Raw genomic sequence first — 27,500 nt, forward strand, 5'->3', positions numbered from 1 at the left:
TGCCTGAGAGGAGTGCCTGAGAGGAGTGCCTGAGAGGAGTGCATGAGAGGAGTGCATGAGAGGAGTGCCTGAGAGGAGTGCATGAGAGGAGTGCCTGAGAGGAGTGCATGAGAGGAGTGCATGCGAGCAGTGCATGAGAGGAGTCCATGAGAGGAGTGCATGAGAGGAGTGCATGAGGAGTCCATGAGAGGAGTGCATGAGAGGAGTGCATGAGAGGAGTGCCTGAGAGGAGTGCATGAGAGGAGTGCCTGAGAGGAGTGCATGAGAGGAGTGCATGAGGAGTGCATGAGAGGAGTGCCTGAGAGGAGTGCATGAGAGGAGTGCATGAGAGGAGTCCATGAGAGGAGTGCATGAGAGGAGTGCCTGAGAGGAGTCCATGAGAGGAGTGCCTGAGAGGAGTGCATGAGAGGAGTGCATGAGAGGAGTGCCTGAGAGGAGTGCATGAGAGGAGTGCATGAGAGGAGTGCCTGAGAGGAGTGCATGAGAGGAGTGCATGAGAGGAGTGCCTGAGAGGAGTGCATGAGAGGAGAGCATGAGAGGAGTGCATGAGAGGAGGCTGTAAGTGGAGAGACCAGGGGAAGATGAGAGGTGAGAGAGATGGGTGAGACGAGGTGGGAGAGGGAGAGAGAGGCAGAGAGAGAGAGAGAGCGAGGAGGAGATAGTCAGAAAGAGAGAGTAACAGAGCCAAAAGAGAGTGAAATGGAAGAGCTAGAGAGAGACTAGGCTTGGCCGGCAGTCATGGACCACTGAGGCGTCTACAGCGCACCGTCCAAATCAGTCTTCAAATGCTTCCTTTACTCCTCCCTCTCTCTCACGATGCTTCCTTTACTCCTCCCTCTCTCTCACGATGCTTCCTTTACTCCTCCCTCTCTCACGATGCTTCCTTTACTCCTCCCTCTCTCACCACGCTTCCTTTACTCCTCCCTCTCTCTCACGATGCTTCCTTTACTCCTCCCTCTCTCACGATGCTTCCTTTACTCCTCCCTCTCTCTCACCACGCTTCCTTTACTCCTCCCTCTCTCTCACGATGCTTCCTTTACTCCTCCCTCTCTCTCACCACGCTTCCTTTACTCCTCCCTCTCTCTCGCGGCGCAGCCGAGGGCAGGTCATGTATGGGTCATCATCCACAGTGTCGCTTCGTGACATAGCCTCGAGTTCCCTGGCTGGCCGGTGCTAAGTTGGACCTTCGGGCCAATCGCGCGCTGAAACACGGCAAAGTAACTCCACACTACCGGGGTGCGCCGGAGCGACAAACAAACCCACCTTCCAACGGAAAACACACAATGTACTCTGAGGCTCGCCGAGCCGCCGTGCTGAGAGGTTGTTGTGAAAGATCAATGTTGATCAAGAGGAAATGACACATTCTTTTGTGAGGACATGTTTGTTTCTATGAAGCAGCTCCGTCAGTGAAGCTTGCTAAGCTACTGTGTTTCTGCCAGTGTTCGCCTGCTGCAGCAGCCCTCCACTGTCTGATGTTCAAGCGGCACACAGCTGCCACCGCTACAGTACCCCAAGAAGTCTGCTACAGTACCCCAAGAAGTCCACTACAGTACCCTGAGAACACCGCTAGAGTACCCCGAGAACACCGCTAGAGTACCCCGAGAACACCACTACAGTACCCCGAGAACACCGCTACAGTACCCCGAGAACACCGCTACAGTACCCTGAGAACGCACACCAAAGTTTATGTAGCTGTTGGCCTTGCAGGCTGGCTGCCACACTGCTACACTGATAGAACGCTCTCTCTCTCTCTAGCCAATCACAGTGCGCGACAAAATATAACGGTGTCCGCGACATAACAACATTCTCCAGGTACTTAGTTGTACCTGGAGAATGTCGCTTCTGACGTCATATCTGTCGAGAGACAGTTTCAAAAGTTCAAGAGATGAAGCATAAATTGGGCTTAAAGTCGAGCTGAAATGACATTTCCTGGATATGTGATTTCTTATCGTGACGTATTCTGAGTGAAACAGGGTAGAGAGGCGGGACATAGCGTGTGGAGGAGTTTGATTTGACCGTTGGAAAGTGGGCGTATCTGGGGTGAGGGACTGGACTTACTGAATGTGAGGCAAGTGCTGGACCTGCCCGTGCCTCTGAGCGGAGGGAGACAGCAGTCTGCGAAATAATGTATTTACCCGACAAATCTGAAACCTATTGGTCACATTTCAATAACAGTCTATGTACAAACACAGCATCAAGTCAATACAGCCCTGTGAGGACTGCGTACTGGCTGGCTGGTTCACTGCGCCGAGGCCCAGAGCAGAGAACCGGCAGTGGGGTCGCTCCGGGCGGACAGCCTCCTCCTACCCCAAGGAGAGTGCTGGCTGCCGGCGGAGGCACCAGTCTTGAAGCGTGCGACGAGCTGTAAATAGTGATATTCCTTGAATGCGAGTTAATGAACCAATTACATGTCCTTTGCATCTACATTAAATGAAGACATTACCATTCATTTTATTTAGTATTTTACATACTTACTGGCCAAGTATATTAACATTTATTATGGGCAGCCATGTTGGCCGCTCGGAATTTTCTCCTATAGCCATGAAGATTGATTGACAGCTGTCGTGTCATGATATTATTGGTTGAAACTTGATAGTACTAGCTGACGTAAGCACACTGTAGTTGTGTTATGAATGAAGACAACATGGTTGCCTTTTGATGTGAAAAACCAAAGAAATTAGATTTTTTTCTTTTTGCATACATTGTTAAATAGGTGCACTCTATGAGCAGGGATGTGATCTAAAATAGTAGAAAGACCATTTTTCATTTCAGCTCGACTTTAAGAGAAACACAGAATGCACAAAGAGAGAGAGACAGGTAGAGAGAGAGAGAGAGAGAGAGAGAGAGAGAGGGAGAAAATTTGAGCTAATTATGAGATCTGGAGGTGGTGATAAGGTGGATGAATCGCTGCCTATAAAATGAGACAAACAGCCATACATATGTGTCAATAATAATATCCTATTATTATATTATTAATATGGACTAAATTAACATTCTCCTTGATCACTAATCCCGTTTAAATACCCAGATTAATGATCACATCTCTCCATGCAATCCTGGCTTGGTGTGTGTGGCATCTTATCGTCTTTATTAGCCCATCCCTTCTTACATGATTGCATGATTTAGTTGTGCAGCACAGCCACAGAAAACTTCAGACTAGCTCAAGCAGCCAGCAGATGTGCTGGGACATAAAGAGAACTATCGAGGGGCTGTGCGTGTCGAACTGGGAGAGGAATTAGTAGTAGCCATCAGCCAACTGCTGAATACATTTTGGCTGTGGTTGATAAGCCTATACAGTATAACGAGTGTGCCAGCCGCTTTTGGCAGGTGGGCAACACGCCACTATTTTGTTAAATAATATTTTATTCTTGAAAGTATTTTGGCTGGTATAAAAGTAACAAATCTAGATTTTCAAAGCTCTCTTCAGATTTAACTAGGCTAAAAGCTTACTATCAAGTGAAGACTGTGTGTGTTTGACGTTTGAAATGCGAGAAAACACACACATACACAAAATGAATGGGAGACACGCAGACGCTGAATACTTAGGCCGAGTGATGTCATCAAGTGTAGCTTATCACACACAGTGGAACGGGCCAACCATGGTGGTCTACTACACTCTACAGCCTCTATGACGAGCACGAGTGGACATGTTAAGCTGTGTGTGTGTGTGTGTGTGTGTGTGTGTTCAAGGCATGATATGACATGTTGAGGGCCATCCAGAGTGTAGAAAGCAGAGTATAAATGGTACCGGGGGAATATGTGATAATTAACAGAACACCAGGCAAGGGTGCTACAGCCGGGTAATTGGCCCTCATGCATCTATTCCAGCACCTCTCTCTCTCTCTCACACACACACACACGTGCACAGTACACACACACACACACACACTGAAAATGAATCTATAGGGGGCTGTCATTATGTCCCAGGTCATGCAGAATCGATAACTCTGCAATAGACAGCCCGTGCCAGTGTGTGTGTGTGAGACCGACAGCGGGCAGCCAACACCAGCCTCTGATGAAACGAGGGTGACCCTGTCTTTGCTTGAGACACGCAGCATCACAACGAGCAGCCAGCTTGTGTTGTTGTTGTTGTCGTCTGGAGGAGTGTTGTCAGAATCACCCATGGCACAATACATTTATGACATTACATTACGACGCGTATCATTTCTACTTTCCAACGTCAAATTATGTAGCTATTATCTTAATATTATGTTATAATAGATAGGTTAAGGTGCGGTAAGGTTGTCAACGTTTTTACCGTTAGTTTAGGGTTAACATAAGTTATTTTAAGCAATAACGCTGGTGTCATTTGGATATAAATACGTTGCCGTTTTTTGCATTTAGTTATTTCCAGAGTGGGAGACATACAGGAGGACGTGCTGGAACTAAAACCACATCACACTCACTCACTATTTCGCTGCAACGTTAACACGCATATCTGATGTTAGCAAACCTAGCTTTTGATAGCTAACGTTTAGTTGACGTTTGACGGTTAACGCGAGCTATAACGTTACAATATTGCTAATGACGGTACCTAAGTAACGTTACCCTAGCTAGCAAACGTTGCTAATGTTAGCTAGCAAAGGGCTTCCTTGCGTTTTCTCAGCCGCAGCATCAGGCGTTTGGAGGGGGCTAAACACATCATGGACATGCACTAGTTACTGTACAGCAGACAGACATCTATCAGTGTAAAACAACGGACTCCAGAAACTCACCTTCCTCGGCGGCGGCTGCATTTTGGAGAATTGACATGAATGGTATTTCCCTTGCGAAATGTCTTATAATTCCAAAGAAATCCAAATCAGTGCGGGAGTAATATTTTCTCCTTCAAAAAAAAATCCTCCCCTCCAGAAGACAGGGAGGAAAGACGGAGTCAAATGTGTACTCCGGCGGCCATGATTGATGATAAATGGCCAGTAAAACTAGGGAGAGACTAGACACACTTGTGCTGGTTGCTCCCACTACTAGACTAGAGCACTAGTGTGTACTGTACAGTGTTGTGAAGCAGGCAGCAGACAGACAGGCGGAGAAGAAAAAGCAAAGGGAAGGGATGGGGGAATTAACGGGGCACCCCCTTGGCAGCTAAGCTCAACAGTGCCCCTCTGTGGTGATGGGCGGCATGACCCCGGTCTCTGAAAGAAAAACAGTGAAGGGTCCTTTTTGTTTCTGCCCGGCGACGTCGCCTTTATTTCCCTCGATATTCACTTACACAAAGCAAAGTGGGCTAAACCTCAAAACCTAGACCTAAACCGCATGGAAACAAAAAAGGAAATCAATTATGTTTTTTTTTATTCATCCTTTGAACATCATGTTTTTTTTCCACGGTGCTCCAGCCTGTTCGCGGAGAAAAGATTGACAGGAGGAGGCTGCGTCCGTAGACCTGCATAGCAACAAGAAACCGCAGTCGATCAAGGAAAAATCGATCATCGAGTGCCAAGAAAATTTGAACAAAAGCCAATCCCAGACACATGGATCTTTTTTGTCAACCTCCCATTAAAGAATTACATAAAAAATAAACACATCGCTTAATAATAATAATAATAATAATAATAATAATAATAATAATAATAATAATAATAATAATAATAAATGTAGGCTATTCTTTTCTAATTGTCTTTTACTCCTTCAAACACTGAGATCATGATATCAAAACTCAATAAAACAAAGTAGTTTCATAGCTAGCCTACATAAATGGTTAATATAATACTTAAATAATCGATTAGTCAACGTAGCCTATGATAAGGCACATAGGCCTATTTAAAAATGTGTGAATAAACATCGCAAAAATGTATTCGCCTAATTACTATTTTCAAAAATCTGTGATGAGAGAGGTAGCGAGAGAGAGGAGGGAGGGAGGGAGGGAGGGAGAGGGTAAAGAGGGTCACTAGGTCCAGACAGTGTCTTGGTGCTGAGTGAACAATTAAAGGAATACATTACAATGGAGATTGTGTTTGAATTCCATGTAATGACTTGGCAGCAGCAGGAGCCAACAGTTTTGATAGTGTTGGTCAAGTGTGTGTGCGCGCGCGCATGTGTGTGTGTGTGTGCGTGTGTTGTGACTGTGCTTACCCATGGTTTAATTTTTTTAAGTTGACAACAATCACTTCCCTCACCATGCCCACTGTGACACCCCCCACTCTTCATCAGCACGGGTTCAGGTTCCCCTTCATGGAACTGCCCTCGGTTGAGTATTACAAGGATAAGACATCGGCTATAACAGCAATTCATTGGCAGGCGTGAGACTGATGTTGCTCTGGCCCCAAAGGGAATCCTGATAACAGAACCTATCCTGGATTGTTGTCATGGAAACTGTGTTGTTTTGTGGTTGTTTTTGCTGACCTTTAATATTATTATATTGAACTCCCATGGAAGTCTAGTCACCCACGCACTTAGTACTACGTGCTAATCATCACAAGGGCACCTTTTGTGGTCTTTCTCTCTCAAATGTGTTTATGTAACCTGTGTTTTAGTTTCCACGCTTGCTTGTTTTTTGTGCTTGTGGGCTGAATAAAGTTAATCAAACTGAATAATTGGATTATTTATCTGACTCAAGTGAGGCCATGGAGGTCCATTACCTGCTCAAAGTTTGGTGCTTTCACATTGGAAACGATTGCTTTCGTTCCGTTCTGTGCCTGAGTACGATTGCCCCCCCTCCCCTCTCCCCCGCTGGTCAGCTTTCACATTACGTGATTTCTTCCGTGCTCGGGAACGTGACGGAAAACTTGCAGAGTACACTTGCATCATCAACTATGCCTGGAGTGCATCCTCGCCTGTGTGTTGTCTGCGTGGTTCGGTACAGTTGGTGTTCACATTCGTAAATGTACCGTCCCCGGGCACGCCAAAGCGTTCCCCAGACCACCTTTTCAAGTGGACCCTGTCACGGTTCGCTGTTCCAATTTGGGGACAAGTGTGCTTGGTTCTGCTCCCGGGACGTCCCGAGTGTGAAACCACCCTTGAGATATTTTTCCAATACTGTTGCCTGGCCCTAAAATATGTATGCTTGGTCACCTCAATTATGACTAGACAATAGAGAGCCAAAGTGGAGCGTCACTTCCTGCTTCAGCACTGTACCAGAGATTTTCATCCGCCATTTATTTTCCCATAGACATTTTGTAAAATGCTTATAAAAATAATTTTACTTGTTCAAACCAAACGGTTCAGATATATTTAGAAACAGGAGAGACCGCATAACATTTAACTTGGACCACACAAAAAATGCGAGTTAAAAGAAAATATTTTTTCTATGTTGTTTTTTTAAGTTTTGGTGAAGTGTTCTATGGTCTCTCCTGATTCTAAATATAGCTGAACCATTTGGTTTGACCAAGTAAAACTATATTTATAAGCATTTTACAAAATGTCTATGGGGAAATAAATTGCGGAAGAAAATCTCTGGTACAGTGCTGAAGCAGGAAGTGACGTTCCACTTTGGCCTCTCTATAGAAAAGAATCATCAAAACAGGATAAAGGCCGATTATTTCAAACCGCTACACGCCACCTAGCCTCACTACAGGTCTCCTACGTGCCGTGGCCAAGGTTAAGATTATGGGCCGTGTAATCATTAATACACAGGCTTTCTGGAGCAGGTAAGACATTAAGCATAGTTTCTCACCTCTCCTCTCACCATTCTCAACACACACACACGCACACACACACACACACACCACACATTACAGAAACCAAACCATGCATCCCTCAACACCCACGCACATACAGTAGCTCTGTGCCACACAGTGGTAAAGAGGCAAACGGTCGACATTTATTGGATTGTATATTCTTTTTGTTAGGATTCCTCCAGGATGCGTTGGACTCATGATTTGGCTCGAGACGAGTGTCTATATTCCTCTGGCCGCACGAAGGTAAGAAATTATATAGACTTATATAGACTATATAGAAGAAATTATATAGACTTATGTAGACTATATGAACTTACTAATGCTACATGTTACTTAACTACTCCATACATGGTGCTACTCTAGTCTATCAAAATGTCTTAGCTGTCATTGATTGTGTTGCATAGTTGTTTTCTGTACTGTTGACAAAATGTGATATTGTAAGTCGCGTTGGACAAAAGCGTCTGCTAAATGACATAATGTAATGTTATGTTATATAGAGTGAAAACAGTGACACGGTACTTATAATACATAGCATAGAGACCGTTTGTTACAATGCACAGTGCACACATGACATGTTTCTTCATGCTAAACGTGAGAAGTAGCAGGTAATCAGTGCTATTCTTTGCATTGGTATGTCATATATACATGTATACACAGTGGTCAGGCCAACTGCACTTCTGTGTTGTCAGGCTTCAGCCTTAAGTTAAGAATACATAAATGTATCATGTGGGTCCTTGACAGGAAATGCCGGTCCTTAGATCTTTGTTGTATGAACGTCTAGCTCTTCTCAAAAAGACTTGTCTTTTTAACTGTGGTACTTGTAAAAAAAACAATACAGATTTGTAGAAAGAATTTGTTCTCAATGTTCCTGCCTTATTACAGTAAAGGGCTAAATACAAAAATGCAAATTAAATCAGATTTTGAAAGTTTGGCGAGTAGCAGTTATTGAATTATTCATATTTATATGTTCAGGTTCAATTTATTTGTACAAAAATCAAAGATTGGGGACATGGTTCTATGATTTCTAGGTTTTGGAGAGAGTTGTTTATGTTAATTATTTATGATCGTATAGGCTTGGATCAATTCACATTCACGTTTTTCTCTCCAATTTTTAAAAATTGCAATGCAAAATGTACATTATATTCCTCACTTATTTAGGTTGAATATGACAACTTTCTCATACTATTTTTTTTATTACTATTTAAAAGAACATCTCCTTCCTGACTTAACTGACCCTATTGAGTTGAAAAGAAAATATTTGAACTAAATTACTAAATCTATCCCTTCTACTAACAGAGAGGCTAAATTGTGAGCCTCAGGCCCAGCTGTTCAGACACACAGCAGGCTGCAGCTTGTCAAACATGCTCACGCCTACAGACATCTTCGCTCATTCAAACAGCTCAGGTAGGCATTCTGACACAAGCAACACACACACACACACACACATAGACACACACACATAGGCACACTCACTACTCACAAGCATGGGACGTGTGACACAGGACGATCAACACAGAACAGTCTTTGAAAGGAGATATTTCTTATTATTCTGAAAACGGGTGAGTAACAGGCTGACTGACTGACTCTTGTATAACTGAGTCTTGTATAACTTCATGAGGGAGGGGTTTTCAGCTTTTTGCCCCTGGGGGGGTCAGTTCTTCACATATATTTCTCGGATTACAACCTGTTTTAGTGAGCTAATTTTGTGTAGCTAACCTAACACAAATTCACCTATAGTATTTTCTCAACCTACAGCACCCTATCTGGGGTGTTTTGACAGACCAGTAAGCTTCTTTCAACATTGCTGTTTTTCTACTTAAAAACCAACAGCTGATTCATCATAGTGATTTAAGGATACATTTTCTTCTTACCACAGTCCAACTTTGGATCCTTGAGTCTGGTGTCACCTTGCTCTGGGTCTGCTGTTCTCCTTCACTGCTGAGCTGCAACAGTCTCATAGCAGAATTAACCTTGACTCACAGGTCAGATGATTAAACCTGAGAAAAAGAAAATAATCTCCTGGTGATGTAAAATACTTGAATAAGGATTCTGGAGTCAGAGGTTGGCCTCAGAAGAATGATGAAAAACACTTGAAAAAGGTTGTGGAGTCAGAGGTTGGTTTCCGATGTATTAGCTTGGAAGTGGAGGAATATAAAGTATAGTTTAAGGCTGGTACAATGCTTCATCAACTGGCCATGAGGGCTTAAATACGGCCAAAATAGAGGTGTTATCATAGTACTGATGAATAAGGAAGGACGTCAATGACAGATAGAGACACGATCATGTAGCCTATGGTGTTCTTCTAACAGTACAATACAGACAGATAAAGAAATGCACTTATTAGGACATTGTGTTCCGAGTAGCTAGCAGTCTCATGAAGCAAAGACATGGGTCACAGGATGCAAGTCTTGCTCAAGTCTTTGAGGGGCAAGTCCAAGTCAAGTCTCAAGTCTTTTGTCACAAGTCCAAGTCAAGTCTAAAATGTCTTATGAATGAGCGTTCTATCATCTGCTGCATGCCATCTGGTCTGCTTAGAACACTGCATAGCTAGCTAAAACTAAGGAATTCAAAGCATGTACTGTATTATCCTCACTCCTTATCTATTAGTATACAGTATCAGCATTGATTAGATGACATTAGTAGACATTTCCTTAATGTTAATGCACCAAAAAATAAAGAAATAAAATAAATAAAAAATAAAGATTGATTAGTTGACATTATTATTAGTAGACGTTTCCTTAATGTTAATGCACCAAAAAGAAAATTAAAAATAAAGATTGTTCACAAGTCCCAAACCTCAAGTCCAAGTCAAGTGTCAAGTGTTTGAGGACGAGTCTCAAGTCAAGTCTCAAGTCAGTGTGTGTGTGACTTAAGTGCGACTCAAGTCCAAGTCTCAAGTCCAAGTCCCCATCTCTGACAGGATGTGAGAGATTGGGCCGGATTCGAAGCAGATAGAACAGGGCAACTGCGTCTATTCTCTGGGATTTTCTGCATCCATACACAGAGATGTGTATGCTTTGAAGGCTATCATTAATATGGAGGCAGAGTTTTTGGCGTATGTGATTATTATCAACATGATATTTTCATGACACATTTGTTCCAACCTGTTATGTTATGCTCATATTTTTGTTCCATTTGCCTGTTTCAGTCTGAGATTTCATTTAGGCAAGGTCTCCATTGACATCATATCAAAAACTTATCCAAGTAACGTCTAGCCTCCTATATAGTAATCACTCAATCATCATTAATGTGGTTCTCAAACTGTTTCACATCAAGGACCCTAAAACGGACACAAATTAGACCAGGGACATTACAAAAGATAACAACGGGGGATTTTTCTTTTTTTCTTCTTCTTTTTTCATCTTTATTCTTTGTTTTTGCTCCAACTGAAAAGTTGTATGGTCACTCACGATTCAGTAGGTTACGGGTTGGCTTGGTTCCACCCGTTATACAAGGATTTTTCTAAATGTCTATGGAGAAATTAATGGGCAACTCTCTTGCGGGGCAAGAAATGTCACGTGACTGTTCAGCTCTATAGTACATCATGCACTATATAATTTGTCTGCAGTAGTTGACCAGGATATACAATGCAAACAATGCAAACAATGCGAACAAATGTAGCTGTAGTACAAGACTTTATTGACTTAGCCACTCATCTCATCACCTCAGCGCACTGAAAATGTGCATGTACCTACTCAGCCAATCAGGATGAGTCTATACATCCTCTATGGGGCCTTGCACTGTAAATGGTGAGCGATGTCATAGCCTGGATGAATGCAGCAACAGGTCAGACAGATATGGTAGCGCCTCACACCCAGGGTGTGAGCCAATTGAGTGTTTGCAGTGGAGGGGAAAGGAAGAGTGAACTAGTGGGATTATGACATGACAGACAAAAGACAAGAAAAGAAAAGTGTGAGCTAGGCTGGATCCTGCAGAACGGGATGAGGGACTGGGCTACCGGCATTCCGCTACTTATTTGTGGGGACCAAACAAACTTTGGGCATCATGAAAGTTTGTTTTGTTTTGTTTGCCATGTAAGAATCCCAGTAGTTGACTCTTCCTTTCCCCTCCACTGCAAAAACTGAATAGAGACAGTGTGGGAACGCCCACAAAATGTTATACAGCTGGTGTGCGAGTGGGGTAAAACCCCCCCATATATCTCAATGGGCTGACTTGCCAAAGGACGGTGCTGCTGCTCTACAATACAGGATTGGGGATTCTAGAGCAGGTACATAGACGTCTGTTCAGATGTGCGTTTACTGCGGTGGTTGAATCCCCGATGCTGTCCGCCTGGGGTGGGCTAGCAGCTAAATGCTAACTATGCTGAATGGGGAGAACGGGGGGGGGTTACCCCACCCTGAGCACGCCCCCAGCCAGCTACCCCAGCGTCTAGGACGAGACATCGACTCAACCTATGGGCTCATTACCATATGAAGTAGGGCTGTCCCGGCGAGTCGACGTCATCGATGACGTCGACTACGTAATTACGTCGATGCACGCTACGTGCCTCGACGCGTCACAATTGTCACAAAACAAAAATAGTGTGGCTAATGTTAGCGGCTAACTGTTACTTGTCGTTACTTTACATGGCAGTAAAATGCCACTGAATGACCAAATTGATTTAACTTTTAACCATTTCGATTTCCACTTTCCATACGGACCCCCAGCATTGGTTAGTTGTTAATGTCGTGACTATATTTATAACGTTATAACGTACTCCGGTTTGCGGTTTATAATTGAGGGCTGAATACAGCCGTGCTGAGGGGTTGTAACTATTGTGCAACACACAGGTGAAAACCGTCTATACTGCACCTTACGCCTGCTCTGGACTAGGCGTAATATTTACGACCGGTCTTAGTGAGTGGTCTGTTGGTGCAACCGGCGTAGCTGTTAGGTCGTAAAGTTACGACCGACTTAGCTTAAGACCAGTCGTAAGAGCAGTTGGTGCAACCGGCCCCTGATGTTGGGTGTGGATGCTACAGACACACTCTTGTGTCTGGATGATGTGTGACCATCTTACATGGAGCATTTTGTCTTTCTCCAACATTAAGAGCACTGTTACTGAAAATTGCACACCATTGTACTGTAAGATGATGATTTTATGTTGGACTGCTGCTAAACTCAGTTGACATTGCACAAGGTTTTTGGTATTCCTCCTGAAAGTGACTTGAATTTTATTTATTCTACTATTTTATTTTGAATTGCACTATATTAATTTTATTTGAGGACAAGCTCTTGCTTTAATTTTATTTGAGAGATTTTATGTTGGACTGTTAAAGAGAATGAGATGGTTCAATAAAATACTGAAATTGAGAAGTTTTTGGTTATTTATTTGTTTTGGGTAAATTTATTGTTATATAATAAAAAAATTAAATAAAAAATAATCGTTCGATTAATGGACTAATCGAAAAAATAATCGTTAGATTAATCGATAAGAAAATAATCGTTTGGGACAGCCCTAATATGAAGACAGCTGATGACCCGAGGCCTATTAACAAGTGTGCATAGTAATCACATCACATGAGAGAGCTGCTCTGCAGAGTGTGTTATGGCAAACTTCAAACATTGTCATGGCTAAAAGACAGTTGAATTATTTGGTGTCCATGTACTATATATATATATATATATATATATATATATACAGTATATATTGTTGTGCTGCCTCCTGCAGTTGAGATCTACGGTATGTACCATATTGTCTGTTTCCTCGTTTGGAGGAAGGAATGAGCTTTCTAAGAGAGTACGGTATAATGGTTTTCTGCAGGAGACAAGGTATCAGAGTCATGATGCACAGTGAACCTGTTTGGACAGCTGCTGCTCATCTCATAACATGTACTCCCTATTAAAACCACAACAACACACCTCTGTCACAGTCACTAAGTCACACACTTAGTCATGCACTGATTCATGTATTCAGTCAGAAAAGTATTTACAATGGCAAAAGGTCAATCATTTGACCATATGATAATCATTGGGTGCACTCTCTCACTAAAGCACCTTTCTGTCATTGACTCGCCCACTCACTCAGAAAAAGGCGATTAACGTAAAGTCGATGTTAAAATTATTTACTCGCTGTGAAAAATACACAGCGACTTTCAAATGGGATGACTCAAGCAGATGGGGGATTGAAGAAACCCGACAGTAAACAGTGCACCTGAACACACATGCAAGAAACCCGTTGAATAAGTGTCCAAATGTTCATGTCATTCTGGCCAATACTCTTGCCCAATACTTATAGCATTTCAGTCTGGAATATTGAATATCTTTCAATAATCTATGATTTAGCTGCTAAATTGTCAAATACCGCCGTCTGCTCGCTACCCAGGCACTTATGTATGTACTTAACCTAACTAACTATCCGGTGTGCACAACATTGTCAGACTAAACTCCGGCTGACACCCCAAAAACCTACAATCCGCTACAGAAAAATGTATATTGATTGTTTATTAATTGGCCCCTGGCCTTCTATCATTTCACGAAAGTGGCCCCCGGGCAAAGCAAGTTGAGTATCCCTGCCTTACACACACAATATCAGACCTATTTTGTTCAGTAGTTGTATGTTTATGTATATTTGTATTTATTTAGGTAATCTATTCCAAAAACTGATCCACCTTGTTCTTACCGTCTACTCAGGTGTTCTTCCAACCAAGATGGCCGCCTTTGACAACACCTCCTCGGCCAATAAGACTGATCCGTACTACTGCCACTTCCAGGAAGAGTTTAAGTACATCCTCCTCCCCGTCAGCTACGCCGTGGTCTTTGTGGTCGGCCTGGCGCTGAACGCCGTGGCGCTGTACATCATCGTGTTCCGCACCAAGCGCTGGAAGCCCTCCACCATCTACATGTTCAACCTGACCATGTGTGACACGCTCTACATCCTCACTCTGCCCTTCCTCATCTACTACTATGCAGACGAGAATGACTGGCCCTTCAGCGAGCCGCTCTGCAAGCTCATACGCTTCTTGTTCTACGCCAACTTATATGGTATAGTACTGATTATGATTATAGTACTGCTTTGATTATGGTCTGATATATGGTATGAAACAATACGACAATACAATACAATACTATGATATGATAAAATATGATGTGACACAATATACGCTGCAGTGTGATATGATGCAAACATTTAGACATTGAACGATCGTTGTTTGAACGTCCAATCACGACGTCCCGTCATGGTTCAAAAATTGCTCCAAGACATCATCAGTGGGACAAAATTAAAACAAACCGTGCCCACTCGGTGCGTCCTGGTACAGTAGCTCACCTGGTAGCACGCATAACACGAAGGCTTGGGCCTTTGCGCGGCAGACCCGGGTTTGAATCCGACCTGTGGTCCTTGGCTGCATGTCATCTCCTCTCTCTCTCTCCCCACCTTTCCTGTCTGCCTACTGTCTATATAAAAAATAAATAAAGGTGAAATCCCCCCCTCCATTTTATATAATTCTAGACTCGGTCAGTCACCAGGCCTGCAATTTGACCGCTCACCTGCTCTTATGACATCACTGATGATGTCACAACTTCGCATCACTGATGACATCACAATTGCTCCAATGGCATTCCCTCTGGGACAAAAGTGACAGAGAGAGATTGCCCACTTGCTCTCTTTTATGATGATGATGATGATGATAATAATAATAGAAACGCTAATGCCTGATAGTGTGAATTTTGTGCAATCTGACCAATAACATCACAGCTTTCACATATCTCTGTCCGTCCGATCGACTTTGAACTGGGGAACGGGCACTGCACTATCTTATCTAGGACTGTCTGTATGTCTGTCCTTCGCGGATCTCGAGAACCGTTTGGTGGATCGACTTCAAACTTGGGGAGTGCGCTTAGGGCGACCTGATGGAGTGCAGTGTGTGTGGGGGGCCCACGGGGTGGTGAATGGGTAAATTACAGTCTACCCACTTCTCAAGGGACCACTACACCACTGATGTTATGTAGTGGTTAATGTACATGGGGAGATAACAGGACCGAGTGAAAGCTATTACCAAGTATATGCACTACATTCTCTCCTTGGGCTAACTTCTAGTAATTGAAATCCTAGTGAAATCACACAATTTACTTATTTTGGTGGGAACTCCACACTGCCACCCCCTCGCCAATCGGTGCCGCGTCTATGTGCTCACAAGCAGAACCAGCTGCGAGGCGGCGTGCAGCGTGTCGGTGGGCCGGCTGGAGCTCATCCACGGCTCCAGCGTGGTGGACTTCAGCCCTAACCCTAACCCTCACCCTAACCCCTAAGCCCCCGTTCATGGTGTCCACCCGCTATGCCGACCACCCGCAGTGCCGACAGCCCGCAATGCCAACGTTGGGTTTAGGCGTGGGGGTGGGAGAGGTTAGGTTTAGGGTTAGGGTCTGGGGGAGGTTAGGTTTAGGCGAAGCAACGCTCAACCTAAGCTCAACCTACGCTCATTTAGGCGTCCTTGTGAACAGGCGAGGCTGTTCACAACACCCGCGTCACGCTGAAGCCACGCTGAAAATAGAACAGAAGCTGAATCTATCGGTTCAGCGTGGTGTTGGCATGGCGCAGCGTGGCGTGTGGCTGGTGTGAATGGACTCGCCTGTTAACAAGGAAGCTGAATTGAAACTGCGTGGCTTTGATTGGCATATGGTGTGGTGAGTGTAAGTGGCCGTTAAACTCAGTTCAGCTTGAGCCTGCCAATACGGGACGATTCCGTATTTTAAGGGACGGTTGGCAACAACCTGCCTTAAGCTTCAGTTCTGCCTATGTTCTGCCTTGGTGTGAACAAAGGGTAAAGCCTACCAGGCTGTCGGCCTTGTAGCATGCTTACCACATTAACTACAACCAAGCCGGATGAGACACGATGCTAGCCGCTACACTCACACGTGCCCATGGGATTCATGGGATTCATGGGATTCACCCCCCCCCCCCCCCCCCCTCTCTCTCATTTCAACAATTCTACATTTCAACAAGACTGTCAACATCACTTTTGTGTTTATACTTACGATATATAAAGCATATTAGCTCATGTTGGCTGGCTGAACAGCTCCGCGTGGCGCGTGCTCGTCTCTTGTCTTGTTGCTAACATACATGGTCGTTGGATTCCGGCTACTTGCTGGAGTAGCTAGAAACTGGGTAGGAAACGGAGATATTACTTGCAAAACTTTTTTTCGAGAGCTTAATTGCCACACATTATAAAGAAGCCTACATTTTGTTATTCTATATTTTGTCGGTAACTGCTGTTACAGTTACCTAGCGTGTGTGTAATTAGGTACAATAGGCTATGTGTATAGCTAACTGTGGCTAAGTGCTAAGTAAGAAAATTAACAACACCACATTGAAATTCATGCTCATACTTGCACTCTACGACATGTGATGACCCATGGTGATGCCATGCTGTTGCAGGTTCCATTCTGTTCCTGTGCTGCATCAGTCTGCATCGCTTCGTTGGTATTTGTTATCCGGTCCGCTCTCTCAACTGGGTCACCGCCCGCCGGGCCAGGCTGGTGTCTGTGGCCGTGTGGACCTGCGTGCTGCTCGGCCAGGCACCCGTCCTCTACTTCTCCCGCACCAGGTCTTTCTTTATTTCTTTCTTTCTTTCTTTCTTTTTTCAACATGCCTTTTCATTGTTTTAGAGGTATTTCACTGACTGTGATTGTGGTGGACTATTGATTTTTGTCGAGTGATTGAGTGTTTATTATTATTATTATTATTATTATTATTATTATTATTATTATTATTATTATTATTATTATTATTATTATTATTATTATTATTATTTTGCTCTCCATTCACCCCACCTCCCTCCGTGTGTACATCCACCACCACCCATTCCCCCTCCCCCATTCATACATCATGCTCAAACTACTCAAGTTTGAAGTCGATCTGAACGGTTCTGGAGATACACGATCTGAACGGTTCTGGAGATACACGAAGGACGGACATACAGACATATAGAGACACTGCCAGACCCCCGCGGCAGTTAACTAGTATGAGTTGTGCCAAACAAATGTTAATATCTCAAAAACTATACATCACATCGCTTATATTGACATTCTGAGTGAGAGCAGAATGAGCTCAAGAGTTTGATGTATAATATATGCATGTCGTGTTAAAGTTGTGTGAACTGTCGCAGTTTTTAAATTGTAAACACGGGCAGCCGGCTAGAGTCAGACGCTCAAACTCAGGCTCCGTAGGGTTCCATTGCAGTTGCCACCCAGTGACGCGGTTTGTTTACCAAAATGCTGCTCGGCTGATCCCTCGTATAGACTAGTGCAGTGCCCGTTCCCCCCATGCACAACGCTGTGGGCGCTTCCCCCACCCCACACTCCACCCCGCCCCACCCCACTACCCAGATGCCCATTATTAGCCTACTATTATTATTAGGGCGACACCAGGTATTTTCATCTCGCCTCAATCTGATATTTGAGGCAAGGTGGTTGGTGGTGGGCGTGTCATGTCATATAACGTTAAATGACTTGTTATTTTATTCATGCTAGCCTGTTCCGCATTATTGTCTACTACTCTAAAGGTATCGGTCATCTCCTTTTCCCAGGGATGAGGGCACAGAAAGGGTTTGCTACGACACCACCAGCCCAGAGCTCTTCGACGACTTCCTGGTGTACAGCTCAGCGGTGTCGGTGCTGATGTTCGCTCTGCCCTTCATGGTGGTGATGGTGTGCTACGGCCTCATGGTGCGCAAGCTCCTGGAGCCCGGCTGGGGGGCGGAGGGGGGAGCCGAGGGGGAGAGGGGTGGCCTGGCAGCGCAGCGCTCCAAGCAGAAGTCTGTGAAGATGATCATCATCGTGCTGGCAGCGTTCATGCTCTGCTTCCTCCCTTTCCACCTGACCAGGAGTCTGTATTACTCCTTCAGATACCTAAGGCAGGTCAACCCAGAACAGGTGAGGACCACAGTCATTTATATTTAATAATTATTAATCTGATATAATAATAATAGAAATCACACCCAGGTGTTGAAGTAAGCGATCATCATTAGCCTATCAGTCAGTGTCTGTCATAAATCATTGATGACGTCACAATTGCTTAAGTGACATCACTGATGACATGGTATACACTGATAATGTCATAGACATTGTGACATCAGTGATGTCATAGACATTGTGACCATTGTCATTGCTCAGGGCACCAATTGGCGCTTGGGGCTGTGGCCCACAGGACAGAAAGACGGTCCGTGCCATAACGGACGGTCGGTCACTTATAGAAGCAGCTGCACCTCATGACATCATCAATCACATCACTCAATGATTGTGGGGCATGACATCAGCAGTGGGTATGACATCATCAGTCGGGGGTGTTTGATGGATTGTGTTTGTTTACTAATTATGACATCATCAGAATGGTGATGCCGCTTCTATAGCTGACTTTGCGTGTCTGTCCAGATGTCCTTCCACTCAATGATCGTGGGGCATGACATCATCAGGGGGTATGACGTCATCAGTCAGGGGCATCAGTCACCACTGGCCACCATTTATAGCGGCTGCTCAGATGACAGACCGCCTGCTATAACAGACATTCCATGCTATAACAGACATTCCGTGCTATAACAGACAGAAGGACTGACACGCTGTCACTTATAGAAGCGGCTGCACTGCTTAAAAAAAATCAGTGAATTATATCTTCATCTGTTTGCCAGGTGAGCTGTAATTTGCTGGAAGCGTCCAGTTTTGCCTACAAGGTGACCCGACCACTGGCCAGTGCCAACGCCTGTCTCGACCCCATCCTCTACTTCCTGGCCGGACAAGACTTCCGCAGTAACCTCACCAAGAAGAAGTTTTCAGCATCGAAAGCAGGAAGTGTGAGGGCAAGCTTAACGACACAACTCTGATCCAATAGGAAACTATCTTGATTTGAGATCCACGAGGTTGTGGGTCTGTGTAGCCTACGGGTGCCAGATTCCTCTGGTATCAATACTTCAGGAGTGCCTTTTTGAAGAAAATGAACTGGTCCAGTTGTCTATTCTTCTGGCAAGCACAGGACTTATAACGTAGAGAATCTCTCTGAAGAGAAGCCATATTGTTTGCTATAGCAAGAATTAAACTTGTAACATAATGCTTCTTTATTCTTTGTGGAACAACAAATGTTCTATAACAATGGAGACAAGTCCATTCCCTGGAACTAACAATAACCAATTGGGAAGATTCCAAGATCAAAATATGAATGGTAGAAACCATGATATCTTCCACATCAAATGCTATATGACTATTGACAAAACTGAAGTTTGTGGCGCTCCATAGCCAGGATTATTTTTTTAATGATTCTACTGGACTGCTGTACTGTCAGTCATCCTGCTGTTGCTGGTATGACTAACAGAAGCATCTCTGAAGAACTGCCTCTGAAGCTGACGAGAGGCTTTTCTTCAGCTCACCTTCTGCTGAGCCACATATCGGACAGGGAGGCTAGTCGTGTCGTTGATCGACTCCGTGATCGACTCGTCTGGCTTGTAGAGCTGACAGTGAATGTTCATCAAGTGAAGATAAAGTATGTGTCCCTTCGAGTAATAAAATATAAATGAAGTACATGTGATTTCAGAATAAACCTGTACAAATTGTGATATATGATATGATGTGGTATGATGTGATGTGGCTATACATTTTGTTTAGTCTTGATGGGATAAAAGTGTTATGATGCACATACAAGCTTAAGATATCATACAATGACCGTCTCCATTGTTTTACAAAACTTTTTCAATGCTGACCAGTGGTTGTTTTTCTTTAAATGCCAGGTCATCCAGCCCATTTGTCTGTGATCTTTGTGCACTGTGTGATGTTGAACTGCTGAGCAGGCGGTTTCAGGCAGGTGCACCTTTTCCCCTGAGCCTCTGACTGTTGGAGCGACTGAGGAGGAGGGTGAGCAGGCGGTTTCAGGCAGGTGCACCTTTTCCCCTGAGCCTCTCTGCCTCTGAGTGACTGAGGAGGAGGGTGAGCAGGCGGTTTCAGGCAGGTACAGCTTTCCCCTGAGCCTCTCTGCCTCTGAGTGACTGAGGAGGGTGAGCAGGCAGTTTCAGGCAGGTGCACCTTTCCCCTGAGCCTCTCTGTCTCTGAGTGACTGAGGAGGAGGGTGAGGAGGGTGAGCAGGCGGTTTCAGGCAGGCGCACCTTTCCCCTGAGCCTCTCTGCCTCTGAGCGACTGAGGAGGAGGGTGAGCAGGCGGTTTCAGGCAGGCGCACCTTTCCCCTGAGCCTCTCTGTCTCTGAGTGACTGAGGAGGAGGGTGAGCAGGCGGTTTCAGGCAGGCGCACCTTTCCCCTGAGCCTCTCTGCCTCTGAGTGACTGAGGAGGAGGGTGAGCAGGCAGTTTCAGGCAGGCGCACCTTTCCCCTGAGCCTCTCTGTCTCTGAGTGACTGAGGAGGAGGGTGAGCAGGCGGTTTCAGGCAGGTACACCTTTCCCCTGAGCCTCTCTGCCTCTGAGTGACTGAGGAGGGTGAGCAGGCGGTTTCAGGCAGGTGCACCTTTCCCCTGAGCCTCTCTGCCTCTGAGTGACTGAGGAGGGTGAGCAGGCGGTTTCAGGCAGGCGCACCTTTCCCCTGAGCCTCTGCCTCTGAGTGACTGAGGAGGAGGGTGAGCAGGCGGTTTCAGGCAGGCGCACCTTTCCCCTGAGCCTCTCTGCCTCTGAGCGACTGAGGAGGAGGGTGAGCAGGCGGTTTCAGGCAGGCGCACCTTTCCCCTGAGCCTCTCTGCCTCTGAGCGACTGAGGAGGAGGGTGAGCAGGCGGTTTCAGGCAGGTGAACCTTTCCCCTGAGCCTCTCTGCCTCTGAGTGACTGAGGAGGGTGAGCAGGCGGTTTCAGGCAGGTACACCTTTCCCCTGAGCCTCTCTGCCTCTGAGTGACTGAGGAGGGTGAGCAGGCGGTTTCAGGCAGGTGCACCTTTCCCCTGAGCCTCTCTGCCTCTGAGTGACTGAGGAGGAGGGTGAGCAGGCGGTTTCAGGCAGGCGCACCTTTCCCCTGAGCCTCTCTGCCTCTGAGTGACTGAGGAGGAGGGTGAGCAGGCGGTTTCAGGCAGGCGCACCTTTCCCCTGAGCCTCTCTGTCTCTGAGTGACTGAGGAGGGTGAGCAGGCGGTTTCAGGCAGGTACACCTTTCCCCTGAGCCTCTGCCTCTGAGTGACTGAGGAGGAGGGTGAGCAGGCGGTTTCAGGCAGGTGCACCTTTCCCCTGAGCCTCTCTGCCTCTGAGTGACTGAGGAGGGTGAGCAGGCGGTTTCAGGCAGGTGCACCTTTCCCCTGAGCCTCTGCCTCTGAGTGACTGAGGAGGGTGAGCAGGCGGTTTCAGGCAGGTGCACCTTTCCCCTGAGCCTCTCTGCCTCTGAGTGACTGAGGAGGGTGAGCAGGCGGTTTCAGGCAGGTGCACCTTTCCCCTGAGCCTCTGCCTCTGAGTGACTGAGGAGGGTGAGCAGGCGGTTTCAGGCAGGTGCACCTTTCCCCTGAGCCTCTCTGCCTCTGAGTGACTGAGGAGGGTGTTTGAAGCCAGAAGAGTTAGCTGTCCCATCAACTTATTGTTGATGAGTTTGGAAATGATCCATTATAATGTTGCGCGTGATGCACGAAAGACAGATGGCTATTCTAAATATAACAGAATAGCTTTGGCACTGACCCTGTCACAGGGAATGATTTATATAGGGAATAAAACCCTAAAAATAAATGCAATTGACAAGATCCCTGTGGGGAGCCATAGACGAGGCCTTGACACTGGTGGCGGAGGGGAGAAGCGTCACACACACACACACACACACACACACACACACACACACAAGGAGATGTGTCAGGTAGGCAAGTTTAGACACTACCTGCCAAGCAAGATAATTGGCTGACAGAATATCGTGGGCAGGAGTGTTGATTGGATGACAGAGTCCCAGTGTGCAAAGAGAAGGGTGAGAAAGTGAGAGAGTCTTCCTGCTTGAACTTGCACTAAGAGCTTCATCGGTGTAAGTGTAAAGTGTGGGTGTGTGTGATTAGCGGTGAGAGCTGGGCCAGAGAGCTGCTCCTGTTCTGTTCCATTCACTTCAATTTGCTGCTGTGGTTCTGATAACTAAAATAACATACTGATACAACATACATTTGACTTAAGCTGTGGCTATGCATCCTCTTATCTAATGAACATTACTAACCACTAGAGGGGGGTGCTGCCTAACAAACAAGGCATTTTTGGTTTGGCATTCTTACTTTGTCTTTTGTCTTGGATTGTTTGATTTGGTAGTGTTTACTTATATACCTATATAGTCTCTCTCTCTCTCTCTCTCTCTCTCTCTCTCTCTCTCTCTCTCTCTCTCACACACACACACAAACACACACACACACACACACACACACACACACACACACACACACACAAGGACCCCTAATTTAATACACATTAGGACCACAGACCCCCGTTTGATGTGTCTCTCAAACCCAAATCTGAGAATAGTTTGTCTTGTTTGATGGTTTTATCCAGAACTCCATGACTATCTGTATTGTAGGTAGAGAGATGACAGTGAAACTATGACCGCAACAGTAATTTTTCTGTGTTCTCCAGTTCTCTAATTGTGGTAACTTCTTGTAAATCAAATAATAGTGAAGATGAACAATTCATCAATTTGCTGAGGACCCCCTGGAACTCTGCCAAGAACCCCTGGTGGTGGTCCCCACATTGAGAACCACTGTTCTATAGGAATAAACGGACATGAGGGAATTCAAAATACACATTTTCTTTATTTCAAGAGTAAAAATATACAGGGAAAAAATATTATAAATACAATCTCTAAAGTTGATGAGATGAGTGTTTACCCTTCCTACAGCAACACTTCAGCTTGTAACATTTAATAATAATAATAATAATAATAATAATCATTATCATTATCATTATCATTATTATAATAATACACAGATCAAATGAAAACATTGAAATGCTTCAACCAATAAATATGATCCAATTCTGCAGACATGTTGTCATGTTCTCTGAACCGCAAAAATAAAACGGTAACATAATAACAAAATATGAAAATGAGCAGTAAAAAAAAAACTAGGATGATTATAGCGCACCTTTTAAAAATCCATGAGGATGTAAACTAAAAGCCAACTGTGCTGCACGTCTAAGAGGCATCTCCAAAGCTAATACTCCGCAGACACTGGTTGGTTTATTTCATAAAGACAAAGAAAAACAAAAAAACTCTGGGAAATAGGATGCTTTACACTACAGGTTTGGAAATTGAATGTGCGCGTGTGATTTAAATGTCCAATGTTCATGATTAGACTGGGTAACCAATGAACAGAATGTCCGGTTCTATCTGAAATTAAAAATAAAAATGAAATATTGCACAGCTGAATGGTAATAAACGGTGCATAGTTCTCAAACGCCTCACCAGATCAAGATTGCACATCATAGTAGCGCAACAACGGCACTTTAGCCTATTATACGTTGAATCCTTTGAGAGTGTGATGTCATTTCCAATGAGAATATAGTGATATTCCTACAGGGTTGACCAGCTGTAGGGTTGATTACAAACGTTTCATCTATCCACTCCTCACCTCATATCCTCCAATTATAAAAGCCAGGCAAAGTCAGTTCCTCTATACCCACCCGTATTTACATATGTACATACATTTACATGCCCTATTCTACATAAGCGAGATCCACTTCCAGGGTTCTTCAAGCCATTTCAGCTAAGAGGCAAAATTACAAATTTAGTCAACTGCCTTGGGAGGCAGTTTCATGGAGGGGAAAGGGGGGGTTGGAGTGATCTGGGGCCCCTCCAGAAAACCAATCTTGTTACAAATGTAATTAATATTGACTATGGGTGTGTGTTTATGTATTACTATTTCCCAAATGTTGATAAGTTCTTGTGAGCTCAGCGTGAAGCGAGCTGCATCTTAAGACATTCAACATTTTCAAGGTATAAAAAATACTGCAATTCCCATGCAATCTGAGCCAAAAGAAGCGAAATGACGGAACTTATGAATATGTCTGAAATATCAAGATAAAAAAAAAAATCTTCTTTTTTTACATGCTTTTCCTTGTAATACTGTACTTAGTGCAGTGGTCTCCAACCATGTGCCATATAAGCCAAGACTATGCAGGTATTTATTTCAACCAAAATACAGCCGAGGACTTGGTCTTAGAGTTTTTTTTAATCTATACTCTTCTACGTGGGAGTTTTGTCTTCTTGTCAGCACCAGTATTGCACAGAGTCTCGTCGTCTGCACTCCCCACAGGGAAGAATAAGCACATATTGTGATGTGTGTGTGTGTAAGCACACGTTGACATGTTCATGTTCATGTGTGTGTTTAACCCCCTGCTTTTATTAATTTTTTCTGGAAGCACAAGTGCAGGAGAGCTAAGAGTGCATTTGTTCATAATCAACCCTTCTCTTCGTTCTCTCTGAGGATAATAGTTCATAGTTCATCACAAAGCTACAGCGGTAGCCATTGTAGAAGTCCCCCTCCCCCCTATCCCGCCCGCTCCAGCATGTATCCGACCGGCTGTTTCAAAACGATTCCTCTTGGGAGGCGGCACAACGGTGCAGCGGGAGTGCGGCGAGCGCGAATCGAGTGGAACCTCTACGATGGCTCCATCGTCTGTGAAGCGCAACAGTTATTTTCTGTGATAATAAATACAATTGAATGCCTTTCCTCGGGAAGCGCAGGGTGGACTTCGGAGGGAGGGAGGAGGAGGAGGCGGTCGTCGACGTCGGCCCGGTAGAGACACCCTCCCTGCTAGTTGTCCAGTCGTCGACCGATGATGAGGTCATCTTCAGCGAGGTAGTGTTAGTATCCAGCGTCCCTCTGTTCACCTGAGAGAGTGGGGGGATGAGAGAGAGATGGAGAGGAGAGGGAGTGAAGGAGAGAACAATTGACAGAGAGATGAGAGACAGAAAACACATTAGCATTTTTTTTAAGACATACCATGTAGTCCCCCCCCCCCCCTCCAAGACAGTATACTGTTAATTGCCAAATGAATAATTTATGATCTCATATGAGATTTTTTGATCAAATAAATTGGTCAACTTGGCTGGACTTCCTAAGAAAGCATTATGCTCAGGGTTCATTTTGAAGCAGAAATGACTACTGGAGGGGATTGTTTTTTAATGGAGTTGAGCCCGGAAATGACAGGACATGATGAAATAAGTTCACCCAAAAATGAACATTCAGTTATTATCTACTCTCACCCCCATCGCGATGGAAGGGCGGGTGAAGTTGTTTTAGTGCACAGAACATTTGTGGAGTAATTTTTGGCGTAATCCAAGTCTCCACAAGCCCTGAGAAGCCAAGTTGACTTGAAAAGATGTAACTTACACCCTGTTTTAGCCAAAATATTCACTGTAGCCAATGCAAGAAGGGGGGCTGCTACTCTAGCCTTCTACAGTGAAGTTTTATATTTTTTTACATTTGAAAGTTGGTCACCATCCAGGGATAGGATAATTCTGCAATGGTGTGTTGCTGTGTTTTTGGGTGAACTTATCCTTTAAACAGATAAATAGAAATCTCTCTCAGTAATAATGCTACTACAGTTCTGACTAATCACAGACAGCGTTAGTGTTGCAGTCAAATCTGTCGTAGGATATGTAAGATGCCAGAAGTTTATGAGCCCTTATTGGTCAGATTAAATGTCAGTCTTGAGCACTCAATTGAAAACAGCTGATCCGTCATGTTGATTCAGGAGCGGTCTGGATTAACTGTCAGTGCCATTTTGCATGAGTGAACTGAGAATATCCGCGCGGTAGTGTTGGGAGGGTTACTTTTAAAACATATTCCACTACAGATTACTGAATACATGCCCTAAAATGGAATTTGCAATGTATTTCATTAGATTACTCAAAGTAACGTATTCTAAATACTTTGGATTACTTTTGGAATACTTCAAAATCCTCTTGTCGAGCCCTTTTGTCTGGGTCACTCTGGCGGTGTGTCTCCTCTGACATTGCCATTTTCTTGCGGTGTGGACTGCGCGCGCAGATTGTTGCACTTGTATGGGAACTGCATGCTTCATAATGAATTATAGAGAAAATAAAACAAAACAAATAAAGTAATCCATGAAAGTAATCTATTTTCAAAGACATTAACCGTATTCAGAATACCACCAATTTAAACTGTGGCCTAACTGTAATGGAATACAGTTACTCATATTTTGTATTTTAAATACTGTATATCAAATACATGTATTTCGTTACTCCCCAGCCCTGGCGTGGGATGAGTTTGGGCTATTGTGATTCGCTGACCTTGAGAGAGGGCGGGCCTGCCTGACGTCTTTTCCCATGACGGAAGCAGGAAGTGCAGGGATGTTCTGTGAACGGGACTGTGAGGCGTGCTTAAAAGCTTGGAGGGAGCGCCGCTGAAAGAAAAAGCCAAAAGGGACTCAGAAGGGAGGATAATGCCCCGATGATGAACTACTGACTCTCTTTAACCGTGAACTGAACCATCTATGTTGTTAGTGTATGTGTGTTTGTTTGTCTCGTCACGCTGCGTTGGCATGGTAACACACCACAAACACAGCTGATGGAGAGGAACGCTCCCCCGAGTGACGAGGAGGGACAAAGCACGAGGTGAGCCCGTCCCTCATGGCAAATCATGGTCGTGCTAAATGATAACAATAGACCCAAACCCGAACCAAACATGTGCGTTTTCAGTTTATGGTGAAGTACAAGGAAGCTTAATTAAGATCAAAAGAAATAATAGACTATAACGTAGGCAAAGATATTATGATGATAGATCGGATAAGCACATTCAAAGAACCCCAACCGTAACATTAGTGTGTTCATGACAAACGACCATTTTCGGACCTGTGAACAAATATTGTCCCACCCCGGCTCTTTAAAACACCATACTACTCTCTATCATTTGGGAACCTAAAATAAGTGTATTTTCTGATGAGAGAGATAGAGAGAGGGAGAGAGAGAGAGAGAGAGAGAGAGAGAGAGAGAGAGGGAGAG

The 27,500-nt window shown here is 44.6% G+C and overlaps 3 protein-coding genes across 5 annotated transcripts in view; 1 reads left to right on the top strand and 2 right to left on the bottom strand.

The window, feature by feature from the left end:
• fchsd2 (FCH and double SH3 domains 2) overlaps window positions 1–4,837 on the bottom strand; it is a 123,413-nt gene extending 118,576 nt beyond the window's left edge. The window contains exon 1 of the mRNA XM_083637883.1: window positions 4,716–4,837. Coding sequence (XP_083494009.1) covers window positions 4,716–4,736 — 21 coding nt within the window. The 5' untranslated portion in view covers window positions 4,737–4,837. The remainder of the gene's footprint in view (window positions 1–4,715) is intronic.
• Window positions 4,838–7,740: 2,903 nt separating this feature from the next.
• On the top strand, window positions 7,741–20,203 carry LOC310776238 (P2Y purinoceptor 2-like). Of its 3 annotated transcripts, none has more exons than XM_083636442.1 (6): window positions 7,741–7,856; window positions 8,910–9,017; window positions 14,247–14,597; window positions 16,990–17,158; window positions 18,116–18,485; window positions 19,238–20,203. In XM_083636442.1, exons 2-6 carry the CDS (start codon window positions 8,975–8,977, stop codon window positions 19,427–19,429), a joined length of 1,125 nt encoding a protein of 374 aa, XP_083492568.1. In that variant the 5' UTR covers window positions 7,741–7,856; window positions 8,910–8,974; the 3' UTR covers window positions 19,430–20,203. The 3 variants fall into 3 exon arrangements, with proteins under 3 accessions (XP_083492568.1, XP_083492569.1, XP_083492570.1); XM_083636443.1 differs by having other exon boundaries at window positions 18,140–18,485; XM_083636444.1 differs by lacking the exons at window positions 7,741–7,856; window positions 8,910–9,017 and adding an exon at window positions 9,064–9,172.
• Window positions 20,204–24,956: 4,753 nt separating this feature from the next.
• relt (RELT TNF receptor) overlaps window positions 24,957–27,500 on the bottom strand; it is a 54,185-nt gene continuing 51,641 nt past the window's right edge. Inside the window, 2 exon segments of the mRNA XM_083636390.1 lie at window positions 24,957–25,364; window positions 26,790–26,902. Of these exon segments, the coding sequence (XP_083492516.1) occupies window positions 25,339–25,364; window positions 26,790–26,902 (139 nt within the window). The 3' untranslated portion in view covers window positions 24,957–25,338.

Source organism: Poromitra crassiceps (assembly GCF_964638095.1).
Source record: "Poromitra crassiceps genome assembly, chromosome: 5".
Lineage (NCBI taxonomy): Eukaryota > Metazoa > Chordata > Actinopteri > Beryciformes > Melamphaidae > Poromitra > Poromitra crassiceps.